We start from the raw sequence: 17,294 nt of genomic DNA, 5'->3' as shown, positions 1-17,294 counted from the left end.
TTTAGATAACATAATATATTATTATATTATTAAATATTATACTTTATACTAAATCTGACGTCCTGTTTTCTGAATACCTACATATTAACAGCCTCTACCATCGATCAGACCATTACTGCCTAGAACTACAACTGCAACAACAACTGCTACTACTACTACTACTACTACTACTACTACTACTTCTACAACTACTATGGTGTGAACGCATACAACTATTTTCACTCGCACTCATACACACGTGAGTGAGTGTGTGCGCGCGTGAGTGTAGCAGCACGTAAAAAAGTACTAAATAAGCGAGTGAGTAGCAACGGCGGCGACCAAACTATGAGTGTAGTGGCCTCGCTTTAATTATCATATGATTTAATGTATATGTATATATATATATATATGTGTGTGTGTGTGTATGCGTGTGTGTGTGTGTGTTTTGTTGCTGCAGCCGACGATTCGGCTTTACGGGACACTGGTGTGATGGTTCACGTTTAACACGAGGCGAAGTATAAATACAACCAAGTACAAAATCGCACGATATAATTATATTAATACACTTAATTTTACAGTGATAGAATTCTTACATATTCTATAAGTTTAAGGAGATCCTAATAATCAGTTTTGAAAACAAGAAGAGTACCTCTATAACACAAATAAGTTATACCATCGCTGCACTGCACCGACTACGTAAAAATGTAGGTTAAGGTTAAAGTGGTAAACTCGACTCTGAGACCAATGTATACGATATAATATATTGTACATAAATGATTTGGAAAAAATATCGTGGGGTTATAAATTATAATATACGCACGCGACTGTATTTAAAACTCGATAGTAATATGTTTATATACACAATATATATTGTGTACACGCCGAAGACAGACAGAATACTGGTGTGATTTAATTTCTATAAACAAATGAGCCTGCAAGTGAGCAACAACGATATAGTCGATTTAAACTGAAGTCATTTTTTTCTTTTCAACACAACCCTAATCTTAATATGCTGTATATTATTATTTTTAGGTCAAAGAATTTGACGCATCCCTACGTGTTTTTAATGTATACAATAAGTCACATATTGAATATATATAATATATAATATTCGACACGCACAGTATACCTAATCCGATTAACTCAGCATTCGTGTGAGTACGACAATGATGTCGACCTCCCAAAAAGACGATAGAAGCAAAAAAAAGAACTTAACATAGGGAGAATTCGTGGACCCAACCCTAAAACCCGGGTAGTGAAAAGAAAAGACCATGAATGCATCTGCAGCACAGCGGGCAACAACAATCAGCCAGCCACAAGGTAAAAAGAACATTATATTATATAAATATATACATAAAAAGGGAAAGAGAAAACCAGAATTTGTATGCCACCATACCTGAATACTCAGAAAAACGTGAAGAAGAATCGAAATACTATTGTATAGTACAATAATATTCAACATTTTAGGTTAAAATAATTTTTTTAAAGATAAATAACAGCAGTTTAGAATATTTTTCCAGAAGTTGTAAACAAATATTCATTTATAATACAAGAAAAAATAATAATAATTAAGGGAAAAAATTGTAAAAAATTATTGAATTTATATTATTTATTTCAATACCGAACATACAGATTATCAATTAATTAAATATAAATGAAATACTATTATTTTAATATAATTAACTTTATACACATACATATCAAAATATATGTTATATACCTACAATAAAAAAAGTTATTTAGATAAACAATTTGTTAGATGAATGAAAACTACATACCGAAACAACAGTGGATAGTGGTGAATATGGCCGCAATAAATAACATCGTTAATCGTTCTACAAAGTAAGTGACTGAGTAAAGGTAGACTAAACAAGGTATCTTCTACAACAATGCTGACGGTTATCTAATGGCGTATAGCAGAATGTTTAAACTAAGATTATATTACTGTATTTAAACCGAATCTTTTAAAAGATTGCGTTTTTTGAAGCGTAATAAATTTTTATTTTTATTGGCATAATAAACTTATTATAATTATGATAAAAATGATAAAAATAATTAAAAATACCCATCAAAGAATTAAAAGAACTGCATCAACAAAAGGGGTTTTTTATTTCTCAACAGAAAATCGAATATTTTTAATTCTAAATACTCATATCCAGTTAGATATAGTATAGTTGATAATCAACTTTTGATTTTTGGAATACATCCACTAAAACTAAAATACGCTTACGTATGTTGTTCTAAAAATAATTGTATTTATATGCACATATATATATTATGTATACACACATATAATATATTGTGTCTTATAAACATTGATGAAAGGTTGCATAACTTTGATAAGTACCAACTTGAATTTGTTTATACGTTAAGATGTATATTAGGTATAACAATTTGTAAGTTAATTTTTTAAACAATTGGTTCGCAATATTAAAAATTATATGATTAAAAAATTAAAGGTACCAAATAATACAGATTTATAAACACCAACAACTATATTTTGAAGAAACGACATTGTTAATCCCTGCCCACCAAAGTGTACATTATATTATATACTATAGCAATAGGAATATTTAGATATTTATTTCAGGGTATAGAGAACACATAATCTGAGATTGTTAGATCGTACAAGTATTGAGTTCAAGTTTATGACGCGGTAAATAAATAGACGGCTCTTGGGAATAAATGAAATACTCAGTTTAAAGTACTCGTTTAAAAATATTAAAAAAAAAAAAAAAAACTTTAATGTAAGTAATGATAATAATAATAATAATAATAGCAGCTAAGACAAGTTTATACGTCATCTCCTTTTTAAAATCATCAACGACATTATTATTATCGTTATTATTATAAAAAAATATATAAATATAATACATAAACAACATTCCAAGCAACAACGTCAGTTGGACCTCTTCTATGTTTTTTTTTTTGTTTTTATTAATATTGTTTTTATTTTATTTGTATAATTTTTTTTTTTATTTGTCTGAACACAGTAGGTACTCTATAAAAATTAGAATTTTTTTAAGTTTTAATTCATACTAAAATAATTTAAAGTCAGTGTTGCACTACAATCATTACAACAACGTGCAAACAACATCATTTAAACCGCTTTTAAAACAGATATAACAATCATTGTTTTAATCAAGTAGAAATCATCATAATAATATAATATGAAATTAGTCGAAGCACCCATAAGTATATAATATTATATTTAGGGGTTGTCTTCTATCGTAGCACTTTCGCGGTATATCGTCACGCGCCACTATATATACCTACTACCGTTAACTCCTGGGTATCCGCCCTAAACGACGAGTGTGTCGTCGTGTTTTTTTAATATCTATAATTATACGGGCTATAATGCTATAACATAGCCCTACTATAAAATTACACACACATACTCAATCACGTAACACGGCAATCACTACCGCTAAACGACGCGACCGGCCCATTTTTTTTTTTTTTTTTTGTCAGAACATAGTTTTCTCACTAAATGGTACGCGCGCGCCTCGTAAAACGTGTGCAATTTACTTTATGCGCCAAAATAGCCCAAGGGTCCTGCACTATATACATGCTATATTGCTATATACACACAGTTTATACATTGGCCGGACGTTCTTTCCTCGAATTACCTCCTCTAATATATATAACACAACATATCCGTAACCTCAAAAATACAATACAAATTATTTATCCTCGGGGATAGTAAATGATATATAAGTACATCGTGACGGTGATAACGCGTACATGAACTAGGTACGTATCGGTAAATTGATAGTTTTTATTTCGTTTTTTTTTTCGAACACCACAAACATACTTATACCTACATACCTATCTATACCATATTATAGTTTAATAGTAAATAGAGTGCATCGTGCGGTGTGTGTGTGGGACACGTGTAAACACAGACGACCCCGCGTTAATCGAAATCGTGTGCCGCGTAGGTGGTGTAGGTAGATATAGGTACGCCTAAAAGGGAGTATAGGGAGAAATCAATCAATCAATAATATTTTTAATATATAATACTGTGTTGTGGTATACTAGATATAGGGAGAGCGATATTTGAAAAACGACGGCCAACGAGCACGGCGGCGTATATTACCCGTACTATATTTTATATACTACTACCCGTATAGAAGTAAATAATTTGAAAACGAACGTCGAATGTCGCAGCCAAACTTATTTCCAAACGACACAGAAGTGCACCACCACCATCACTACCACCTGCGGCTGCAGTGTGCGCGGCTTGGTGAGCGCTTAGAGTCTTAACAAATGCTACACGCTCACTAATAATAATATTATAATTATTACATAGAAGAATTAAAATATTACCTGTTTAGAAAACACTGCGATGTCTTCGTTGAAGGACTCGGACGAGCACACGTCACCGCCCGCTACGCCTGGATCCCGGGGCGTGCACGTGGCAAGTTCGCATTTTTCAAATATTAATGCCAGAAGCGGGAACAGCGGGTGCCTAAAAAGGGGACGGTAAAAAAGAACACACGACAATTAATACACAATGGTTAATGTTTGGTAAATAAGAAAATATTGATGTGAGTGCGCGGTGGTATTGTGTGTTGTTATATTAATTATTATATACCAATAGTACCAATAACACTACGGCAGGTACGCTTTAATGTACCTATACGCGCGCGGACGCATTATCGCCGCACTACATTATATTTTTTACACAAATGGAGGCGGTCAAGAATAACAATAAAGGTGTACCTACCCGGTGTGTGCGTATATATATATATATATCCGTAGTAACAAAGGGAACACGAAATATTTGATTTAAACTAACGACGTCAAACACGCGAATATCGCGACGATGTAAAAATATTAAAAAGGAAAAAAAGGAAACCGTTTCGATGACATACGAGCTGGCGAGCATGATATCCGTATGCGACGAAACGGAATTCTCGATATACTTAACACCGAATGGATATAGACAACGATATTGAAAGATTGAGCGTAATATATCATATCATATTATTATTAGGCGAAAAATTAGTAATAATAGTAAGTCCCGATTTGTTGAACACGTTGTCGCGTCAAAGAAATAATAAAAAGTATAACATACTGTTACGAGCGGATTCACTGAAAACTAAATACCTATGCACGTGTTTACCGAGTGAAAAATAAATCATAATTATAATTATTATATTATAATCAATCGATTGCCGTACGACGATTTAAACTGAAATTATAATATACTATATCATAATGACTTTTGTTGTGCAAGCGTCGCGAAAATTAAAATACTTAAACAGAATAAAACAATAATAATAATATATGAAATACCTGCTGCAGGCCAGCGGCATACTTTGGAAGCATCGCGGTGTGTACGCGATTGTCGCGATTCGTTAATGAACGAACGATAGATATTTTAGTCAGTAATCAAAAAACGATGGACGACGCCGACAATTATTATTATTCCGCGTTTGTTTACGGCGCACTATCGAAACGCAGCGGAAACCCAATGGTGTTCACAAAGGAACTGGACTACGTGTTGGAGGGTAAATGATCTGCTGCAAATGCTCTATGGTCACCGCGGTAAGATAGCGGTTCGCAAGGAGATTCTAAACTTTTCGGAAAACGAGCGACGGGAAACATGCGATCGCGCATTATTCAATACCACGATAATATTATTTTTACCATAACCGTTTGCACCGAGTGTGGTCTCTAACGCCGCGGTGTTCGGAATTTACTTTTTATTCACTCGAAAAAATTGTAAATAATTATATTGTTCAGGTAAAACGATTTCAATAGTAATTATTAATATCAACCCGCCTAACCACGCGGTAAACCAGTTGGATGTTTTCAACTGTAAGGCGTATTAAGTGATTACCTACATTATGGTAACACGCGTGGACCACAATTTTAATGCAGGTACAGTACCTTAACGGCTGTATCGCGGTGATTTACGCGACGCAGTACTTTACGAACCTCTCCATTGACGGACTTTTAAAAAACTTTTTCGCGCACAACACACGTACCGGCTACTACTACATTATACCAATAACTTACCCGTAAATGGAATCCTTGTCGCGTTTTTGCGCTTCGGGCACCACCACGGACGCACCACCCGATGTGTGGTTGTTGACGGGCGTACCACCGCCAGCGGCCGGCGATACATGGTTCGGCGGTGTGGCGGCCGCTGCGGCTGCGGCCGCCGAATGGAACATGGCCGACACGGGGTGTTGTTGCTGCTGCTGTTGCTGCTGCTGCTGTTGCTGGAGGTGCGCCGCTTGCTGTTGCTGATGGTGGTGGTGGTGCTGTGCGGCTGCGGCCGCGGCGGCCGCTGCTGCCGCTGCAGCCATATTTTGGAGGCCCCGATGGGCGAGATGCTGTTGCTGTTGGTGTTGGTCGTACATGCCGCCGGTGCCGGCGAGTCCAAGACCACCAGGCACTCCACCACCGGGCACTACGCCTGGAGGCACTACGCCGTTACCGGCTGCGGCCGCGGCGGCCGCACCGACAACCGCGTCCATGTACTGTTGCTGCTGTTGCTGTTGGTGTATGCCCGGTTCGTCGTACTGCAAAACCGAAAAGGAACGCGCACACACAAACAACACAAACGTTTTAATAAGGTACGGTAATGATGGTATAATAATAATAATTATAGGTAGGTAGGTAGGTAGGTAAGTATTATAGGTTTAACGACGGGCAGTAATAATAATAATGCGTATAACATTGTACGGAGCGACAATAGGTAATCATTATTATTATTATTATTGTTGCTGTTGTCGTAGTTTTTATTGTTTGTGAAGCATTATTCATTGCAATACAAATTCAAATGTAATAGTTGGATTTAATATATAAAAAAAAAACTTTAGTAAATGTTGGTAATTAAGAAAAAAACAATGATCGATATGGGTACTCGTATTGAATTTGATTTAATTGAAATAACGTTTTAAGCTACCATATGGACATAATCTACAAAGGAACCTATACGCTACATTAAAATCTAAATTCATTATACTAATTAATTTTACTGTATCATAAAAAAATATATTATTGTGTATGCGAAGAGTAGAATTGAATTGAAAATAACTAACCAAATTAATGTAAATGGCAAAATATTTTGTTTATTTTAAAAATAAAACATGTTAAATGACTTATGTTTTAATTTTTCTGATTTATGTGCAGGTACAATTAATTCATTATATTATCTAAACCTAAAAAGTTCGTGCATAATTATTGTAAAATAACAATTTATAAAATATTCACACGTTTTAAAGGAAAAAATGACAGTTTGTTTTTTTCAAAAGATACCATATGTCTTGTAAATAAACGCCTTACCCAATATAATATATTATGGTATTATTATACATAGAAATATTTAACATCATGTCGTAATGGTATTATAACAGTCACTTTTTTAATAATAATTTGACAATAAAAGTATGCATTACAATAAAGATAAAAAATGATTACAAGACATGTGATATTATATTTCAGATTTCTATCATGCATATTCGAGTTCGTTATAAAATACTGGAAGTGTGACACTCAAAATTATTTATAAAATAAAAAAACATGACGAATAAACATAATAGCTAATATATTATATTACGGATCTTATTATTTTATTAAGGATTGTAATTATTGTAGATAATGATTCACTTAACACGAATCCATGTTTTAAATTAAAATCTATCTTTCTATTTTTACTATCAAAAAAATACTGCAAAAACATGTATATTATCTGGAACACGTGCACATAGATCACACAATTACTCGCTAATAATGTGTGATGTGTATTAATATAAAACATAAATATTTTTTTTATTAATTATATAATATAATACAATAATACATATTACTTTTTAAAATAAATATAAGTACTTGTTGTAAAATGCTGTAATGAATATTACATAATGATTGTAAATAAAAATATGTTGAGAAATATAAAATAATAACTATAATCTTTGAATATGGATTATTGTATAAGTATACTGCATTAGTATAAAATAAATCTGATTAATTTGTGTTTTATAATTTTCATAGTTAGTTTATAAAACAAGTCTATAAAAGAAGTGATATCGTTTTTCAAGATTAAATTGATTATTATTAGGTACCTATTTTGTTTAATAATAATTCTACACGTACCTATTACATCAATGTTCAATATGAAATATAACATTAGTTTCCGCAATATTAGTGTTATTTAAATCCAATTAATCACATTGTTTATAATGTAATGCAAAAAATGAGTTTTATCATTATTTTAATAACTGTTTAAAGCATGACCTTTTTTTATATGATCTGTATGAAAATAAAAATTTGCATGAAATACATTATACCTACCTACAAATAAAACGTCGACATTTTTGATCGATTGATGATAACCCGAAGCCACATTTATAATGATTTATTGTTATTTAAACGATTTCGTAGAATCAGAGCGGTAAAATTATGATTAAGTAATATTATATAAATAATGAGTAATTAGATGACGATGAATTAAAAGAACACCAAAGGCGGCTGCCGTGGCGATAGTATAAAAGTTGTAATTGCGCCAACAGCGGGCGAGCTCAGTACATCAAAGGTTTTATTTGCTTTAGCCATCACGGTTGCTATTAATTATGAATTATAATTAATAACAATAATAATTTCCTAGTATACGACCCGAGTAACCTAAACTATTTCACTCTAAAATATAATCGATCTATTATGCAGAGTAATCATTGTTAATTATTTAGTAATATATCTGATATAGGTACTTAACCTAAATATAATTTTTTAAAGTGATAATCATAGTTGGTATAATAATAATTAATAAAATTATAATAACCAATAATTATATTTAGTAGGTAAGAGAAGGTTTAATTGGTTTTATAGTATGTTTTAGTACTTAACTTTAAGTATGTTCAACGTTTTTTATAGCTGATATCTATTATATGGATATAAATGTTGATATAATTTCTTTGAATTACCAATGTTACAACATTTTATTGCTAAAAATAAAAATATTCTGAATATTAATGACGCAGGTATAACTATTACTAATACAGATCTGAGTATTAGTTGATTTGGACATTTTTTTGATAGTAGGTATTTAGAATGTCTACATCATTAGAAAAATATTAAGTTTCATATCAGATTCAGGTGAGATATATAATGTAATCATTAATCATCAATAAAAAAAATATTGATTTCATGAAACTGAGATAAAAATTTAACATACTTTGAATCGGTAGACTTTTGAATAATTTATTTATAGAATATAAACACATTAGTTAAATATAAATATTAAAAAAATTCAATGATTAATAGCTTGATTTTATTTTATATTAATTTATAATGTTCACAATAACAATTTAAATTTTTTTGAATTGAAATTATTTAATGTAACCATGCCTACAACCTAGTAAATATTTAAAACCCAATATAATTTTTTTTTATAAATAATAAAAAAAACTGATCAATTACCTATTATATATGTTTATATATTTATATATATATTATATATGTTTTAATAAAACACATGAAACAATAAATTGATACATATGATTTTATATTTTTATATTATAATGTACATATTATATGTATAGATTTAATAAATAGGTACCTACATTTATTTAAATGTAAATAATATTTATTTACTGAGATAAATATTAAAACCAGATTAATTTTATTGAACATTGATGTTATTTTTTGTTGTGTATGTATTAAATTATAAGTCAATGACCTTATTAATAATCAAATTATAACAATATTATGGGTTGTTAATAAAAGATATCAATAAAAATTGGAATGTTTTCTATCTTCTAATCTAATATAATAATCTGAAGTCAATATAACATTACATTTTTATGTCTTATAATCCGGTGAATATTTTACTATTTTATAAAATAGTAGAGTAAGTAACCCATATGTATTCAACTTACAACTAGTTCATACGAACATTTCAAATAAACAAATTTACTATTCATAAAATGTCACTTTAATATTCACCGACGTCAATAATAAAATCAATAATTTGAACACGTTACTAGAATATCAATAAATTATGACCGGATAAGGATATTATATTTTATCATTTTTTAAACCCTGTAGGTAAGCATATTTTTAAATTATAGGTTCAAAATCTACTTGCAATGAATTATTATTAATTTAATTTATCATATTTAATGAGTCACTCGCCATACAATCATACATTTTAAATTATTATGTAACATACAATTTTATGTAAGATGAGAATGAAAATGCCTTGACTTACTTACCCACCTACCAATTTATTTTTAATTTCTATTATAAATTCTTAACACTAAGCTTAATAAATATTTTACATCGAAATAATGTGTGTGTAAATTAACAATAAATTCCTATAAAACTATAAAATGCGCGTTATATAGCTTATAGGCGATTATAGTATAAATTAATGTAAGTAAAGTTAGAATCTAAAATGTTAAAAAAAAAACAATAAAACGCCTATTATTTAGCATTAAAAGTATTAAACGGCTATTGAAACATTTTTAAGCATCGCTTTTTACTCTAAACAGCTATTCTCTGATGTAAAATCTTATGTAGAAATGTATTTTAAGATGTGTAGTTTTCAAATTTCGAAAAACAAGTATTGTGCGTGTATATAACAGGTAGTAAAAACTAAACATTAACTAAAGTAATGTATATGTATATCTAAAATACTGATTAGAAATTAACGTATCATGTCTATTATTTAAAGGTGGCTTAATAATAATTACTAATACGTAATACACAATACGTGACAACAAAATTACATCAGTGTCGAAAATAATATGTTGTGCGTATTGTTGTTGCGTTAAAAGATCCATAATGACAGCAAATAATTCTTTTAACACAAAGCATTGTCTTTTTTTTTAATACATAATAATATTATTAATTTATTACATTTTTCAACAAGCAATGTATTTATTTTTTTTTTTGCTTGTTAAATTAATACATTAACTGTAATATTCAAACGCATATAATATAATTAGGTGCATGTAATCAGACATACATTATATTATACTGTTATGTTTAAATGTTTAATTAACCACAGTAACTGTAGTTATTCTTACTACAAATTATAATATACTATATTATTGTTTAAGATAAAACGTGAACAAATAGTAATAATAGTAATAATAATAATAATAATAATAATAATAATCTTAATAACAATAACCACAATAATTGTACACACACATTATTCCAAACAAAACATAATACGCACCATACACGGTATACCTATTATTTAGAGTATTATAAAAAATTAAAAAACCCGCAAGTAGGTAAGGTCCAAGTGACGACGACGGTGGGCGGTTGCGGCGGCGTTAAGACAAAAGTGACAAAACGAAGGAATAAAAATAACAAAAGCCACATGGCCTCGGTTCGTACACGCTAGCACTTCAAAGGGTGGTATTATATAATGGCGTTATGTAATACATAGTCGTGGTATAGGCCCTTTTGTACGATATACGAAAAACACTAAACACATTGTTCACGATAATATTATTATAGTTGTCGTCGAGAAATAGGTACTGTATAATAATAATAATAATAATAATTTATTATTGGGTATCACGTTTTGCGGTATCATTAACCGACACATACACCTATTAATTATTGTAATATTACAATTTCTATAAATAATAATAATAATAATATTTGTATGTAGGTAGAGATCCGTTTTATTAAAGCGGTTGTTGATGATAACGCTCCGACGGAGTATGTGGCCTATACCACAACCGCGTTATTAATAGTCAAATCGAACGTTTCGCATACTATGCGGGCTTAAAATACAACCGTGGTCATAATATTCGGCAAGAATGCGCGTCAACGAAAACGAAACTGACGCCGTCGCGAGTCCCAACGCCGATCACGCGGCTTTTTATCCAGATTATTATTGCTACAAAACAATAATATCGTTCGATAAGAATAACAACGATAAAATATTACCCATTCGTCGTTCATACAAATATAATATACTATTACACGAGTGGTGCGTATTATGTTTTATTCATCGTTACATTATATTATTGTTGTCGTTGTTGTCTACATTATAATATTATATCAACAATATTGTACACGGCTATGCATATTAGGTATAATAATATCTCTATGTAATCTTAAGTAAATATAAAAACGCACAATAATACATACATAAACACTCACCCTGGGTTGAGCCATGTTGCTGGAGGAGTCGCTGCTGCTGTTGCTGCTGCTGCTGTTACCGATGTAGTTGTTTATCGCCGTTGTGGCTGCGTTTGTACACTAACGGTGGACCGTTTAAAAACTATTGTCAGCAGTGTATATAATACCACTGCAACCGGTTATTTTTATAAAAATTAAGCCTATTCGAAGATATTTGAACTTTAGCCAGTACGTTGCAAGTATAACAGTGTCAACAACAAAACGGCGTGGACAACGGCAATACAAAAATCATTGCAAATAGAGGTACGTTAAGTGAACGTTAATACCGTATGATATACTCTATGTAAAGTTGTCAATGCGTATACAGGAAGTTGCAGATGTCGTAGACGGATGTTTTTTTAAAAAAACATTTATTTGAAACGAGCGACGGCACACTCGTGCAATAGGTACGATAGAGGTAATCTATATTTTTATTGAAAAATAGTAATTAATAGAATGATCGACGACGACGACGACGACGACGGCGGAGGCGGTGGTGACGATGGCGGCGCGGCGGTTATTATCTTTCGCAAAGCGGCGAATTAACTACTACGACGACGGCGGCGGCGGCGACGATGGAGGCGGCGGCGGCGACGACGGTGAAGGCGGCAGCGACGACGGTACGATAACGGCGGTGGCCACTACGGCTTGTGCTCGATACGCTGCTGCTGTTGTTGCTGTTCCTGCTTCTGCTGTTGCTGATAGTGCTGCTGCTGCTGCTGCACGTCAGCTGATCGGGACGTCGCATTTCGGCGCGCAGAAACGTGCATACGTCGTGCCCCCCGTCCGATGCGGCGTATCACGTCGTGGTCGTCGCAGCAGCAGTACAGAGGTTATGGTACAGCGGTGGGCTTAGTGTACGCGGGTATGACTGTGTTGTTAGTCGTACCCCAGTGGTGCTTGTGGTTGCGATCTTGATCGTGGATGTATCTCGTCCACCCGTCGGATCTCTGGCTGGGAGAACAAACTTAACCGGCACGCGCAAACACCACAGCGCGCGCGCGCACACACACACACACAAAAACACACTCACACACACGTACGTACGCGGTGTGACGTGCGCGTCTTACACGAGAGACGGACGGACCGCAGGTAAAACGACTGCTCCGTCTGTAGTTGTATACAATAATAATAAATGCGGTTGGGTCGAAAAAACACACACACACACACACACGCGCGAAAAACACAGTCACGTAAACGCGCGCGCGTTATTATTATTATTATTATTATTTTATTTTCCACACCAGCGAAGATCGCAGCGGACGAGCGAGCGCAACACACGACGAGTCGAATACTAAACTGGACGACGGACCGGCTGTGTCGCGTAGTGGCAGCGGGCCCGTGTTCACGTCGGCGGCGGGCGTACAGAGTGCGCGCGCGATCGGTTTGCCGTGTAGTGGTGGATGCGGCGGTGGCGATGATGTCGATGTAGGACAGGTCGGGGTGGCGGGACGGGGCCTAGCACGCATGTGCTCGGCATCACACAGTGGGCGTGGCGGATACCGCTTACGACCGCCCAACGTGCGGCGGTCACGTGACAAAAATGGAGCTTCACCGCCGCGCCGCCCGTGCCTTCGCCCGTCGACGACCGTCCGTCTATCCGTCCGTCCGTCCGTTACGCGCGCACAGTTCGTCCGTCCGTCCGCGGCGGCGGCGGCAGCGGTGGCCGCCGCCTGACGGCCTGCCACCCGAACCGCGCACAACCGACATGCCCCACCCCTATTTCCCCGCTAACCATCCCCTCACCGCCCGTCCGACAGAAAACACACCGTACCTTTCCGCCACCGAGCTTTGTTGTGCGGCGGTTGAAAAGTTCGATTTCTGTTGTGTGCTACGTACCGCCGATCGCGCGAACCGGACCCGTCTATTATCTCCGCGTGCGGAAATCAACACACGACACGCTCTATTGTCAATACCCACCGTGGTGGCGGCGCCTTTTTTCCGTTCCGCCGCCAAACTTACCGATTGCGAATAAACTGCCCCAAAACACGTTACGCTTTAATTATTGTCATAAATCAATTGATTTTCTAGTACGCATACATTGCAATATTGCATTATTTATACTATTGCGCCGTCTTCAACGTGATGTACTACATTATAATAATATTATCCTCGTCAATATTAACGTTTAACAGACATTGATTAAACACCCATACCATTATCAATATAAATATGCATAGTATTTAATCGAATACTGCTTACTCTGCAAATATACCTACATATAGTTTATATTATTTAATATTTATATTTGTGTACACGGTAGTTTTATAATATGATTGTATATAGTGAATACCATACGATATTGTAATGTTGTTGTACGTATTTTAGGTATACGTAAAAACGACCCAACCACTATGTTATTATTCCGCGTATATGTTTATTTGAGAAAACACTCGAAAACCACGTCTTGTACACTGTTATAATAATAATACAATATAGGTAGGAATATACATTGTTGTAGGTACCTATCTATTCATTTCTGCAAATATATAAGTATATATCTAAATCTTATAGTCTATATTATATATATATATACCTTACTACACAGCACATTTATAATATAATATACAATGAGACGAAGAAGCGAAGCGAAGCGCATCGATAAAGATCTGTCACTATTGTACCTTTTTAACGCGTTGACACGTTCTGGTTAAACATCAGAATATGGTTCGACATATTAATATATTACCAGATACATTTAAACACATTTGAAGTTTAATTCACGCAACTATATATAGATGTATAGATTTAAATTTATTATTTTTATTATATTTCATCGAATGAAACAAGCAACATTCGTATATATAATTATCAATATATTATAATTATATACATATACGTTCTATATTCATCTTTAATAATAACGCTATGTAGCTGTAGGCTATGTGTGTTTATAATTTATATATGGGTAGGTATTATATAGCATATTATACCGAATTGATTTAGAAATACGCGTAATGCGTATAAAGGTAGGCACTATATATTTAGGTATACATATATTTGTAGTTCGTACGCACTTATTTGACTATACGTATATTTGTGTATACCAGTGGTTCTCAAGCTTTTTTTGGTTCACGGCACATTATATGTTACATCACAAGTTTTCGCGGCACACTCAATACAAATGTAATGAAATAAATTACCGTTTTCAATATTTTTTTTACCAGCATAATTACAAATATCAGAAATTTCTCGTGGCACACCTAGTCGATTCCTCATCGGCACACTGATTGAGAATCATTGGTGTATACGATCGGGGACAAGCCCCTCAAACGTTCATATTATACTATTTTACGAGATATTTTTTACCCCTAAATAGTAATAAATGCCCTAAATGTGTATATATATATATATATAATTTATACTGCATAGTATATAGATTATCATAAGCAGTACTTACACATATATATATATATATATATATATATATATATACATACACATATACGCACACATATTATATACATATATATAGATATATTGAAATAATATATTAATCCCACCTCCGACGTTAACGCCAATGACGACGACGCCACATGCACACACACACGCGCGCGCGTTCACACCACTGCTAAACACCTGGCTACCCCGTCGGCGGCAATCGATTTTCGCCACCGCCGCTACTCTCTACTCTTCTAAAACCACCACCGTCGTTGTCCTTTGGTTATCGCCTCCCTATCATTCACTCTGTCTCTGTCTCTCTCACTCTCCCTAATTTTCCCTAACACACTCTCTCGTTATCTCTCTCTCGCTCTCGTGAACTATATACATGTGCAACCCGTAGCGGCCGGTTGGCACACTCGTGGACACCTTCGGCCCGAATGCTGCTCGATCTATCTCTGCTCTTTATACATACACCTACACCTACTATACAGGTATATGATGGTATGTGTACCATATATATTTATAGATACGATTTTTTTCGGTATAAATAACTGACGCATTTACGCGAATAACCTTTATACGTATACACCTAAATATATATAAATTAAGTAAGGCTTGTTATTCGTATAATAATTATCAATAAATGCAATGGCATACTTAAGGGTATTGACTATTGATATTATTATTCTTTATTTTTATATACTCAAAATATAAATTATTTAAAGAAAAAACTATCTACCTATATAAAGTGTAAGTATCTATACCTATTATACCTATAATGACTTTGTGATAAATAAATTAATATTGTGGTATATTGCAGAAGTCAACGACAAACTACTAAAAAAACTAAAAAAGTAAACCTGCATAGTTCACAACACTACAGCATTTACTACTACTATATAGGTACACTACTATACTTATAAACTAAACATAGTCATATTATATAGGTGTAAGTAAGTACCTATAGGCTGTAATATAAAGAATTTACGTTTTTTACAGACAATTTTATATTCTGCTACAAGTATTCGTTATTAGTAGGGCAAATTATTAAATGTATTTGCAACAAAAAATTATAAAATATGTAAAAAAAAATTTTATTTCTACATACCATTGAACATTTTTTACACAAAAATCACAAACTAATTGAAATAATCACTACCGATTAATATTTAATTATTATTATTATTATTTGAGATACGAACGACAAGTTATTGGGACGACTAATGAATTTATTATTTTGACTAAATCTGTCGTATTAATGAAAAACAAACACGCAATGGAAACATGATGCATGTAAATAATCCTAGCGGTCCATGATAATAAGATTAGATGATTAATTTACATCAACATGACAAATGAGTAATGACTCAATAATTATAGTCGTACATTAAATAAATACCATTAAAATTTATAAAATTCCTAAAAATCAAATATGCAATTATATTAATTAGTTTTAAAATATTCAAAAATATGCAAGAAAAAGTTGTTTATTTAACCAAGAATAGGCCAAATTGTGGACATATCTGACAATCAATTAACTAACATGTAAAAATACATAGAAATCCTAACCCTAGTTATTAGTATTAAGATGATAACTTGAACGAAGTTACATCATATAACCTGTATATTATCTCGATTCTCGATAAACTAAATAATTTCGAATAAGACGATACTTGAAAATATCACATTGTTATAATACCTATTTATCAGGTAATCTGATTAATATAATATGACATTTTCTAGAAAATTATTAAAATAGATGTTCAAGCATA

The 17,294-nt window shown here is 33.0% G+C and overlaps 1 protein-coding gene across 3 annotated transcripts in view; it reads right to left on the bottom strand.

The window, feature by feature from the left end:
• Positions 1–12,269, bottom strand: part of hth (Meis homeobox homothorax) — a 101,708-nt gene extending 89,439 nt beyond the window's left edge. For 2 of the 3 annotated variants that reach the window (XM_015511416.2, XM_015511419.2), the window contains exons 1-3: positions 12,109–12,250; positions 6,007–6,515; positions 4,309–4,450 (exon numbers count right to left, since the gene is read on the bottom strand). In XM_015511416.2, coding sequence (XP_015366902.2) covers positions 4,309–4,450; positions 6,007–6,515; positions 12,109–12,135 — 678 coding nt within the window. In that variant the 5' untranslated portion in view covers positions 12,136–12,250. Of the gene's footprint in view, positions 1–4,308; positions 4,451–6,006; positions 6,516–12,108 lie in introns of all 3 variants that reach the window. The other variant, XM_015511417.2, reaches the window with a different exon arrangement.
• Between the last annotated feature and the right edge of the window lie 5,025 nt (positions 12,270–17,294).

This window comes from Diuraphis noxia, unplaced genomic scaffold (genome assembly GCF_037042655.1).
Source record: "Diuraphis noxia isolate RWA-SAM2 unplaced genomic scaffold, SU_Dnox_SAM2 contig0001, whole genome shotgun sequence".
In the NCBI taxonomy this organism is placed as follows: domain Eukaryota; kingdom Metazoa; phylum Arthropoda; class Insecta; order Hemiptera; family Aphididae; genus Diuraphis; species Diuraphis noxia.
This window is presented reverse-complemented; position numbering and strand designations above follow the sequence as displayed.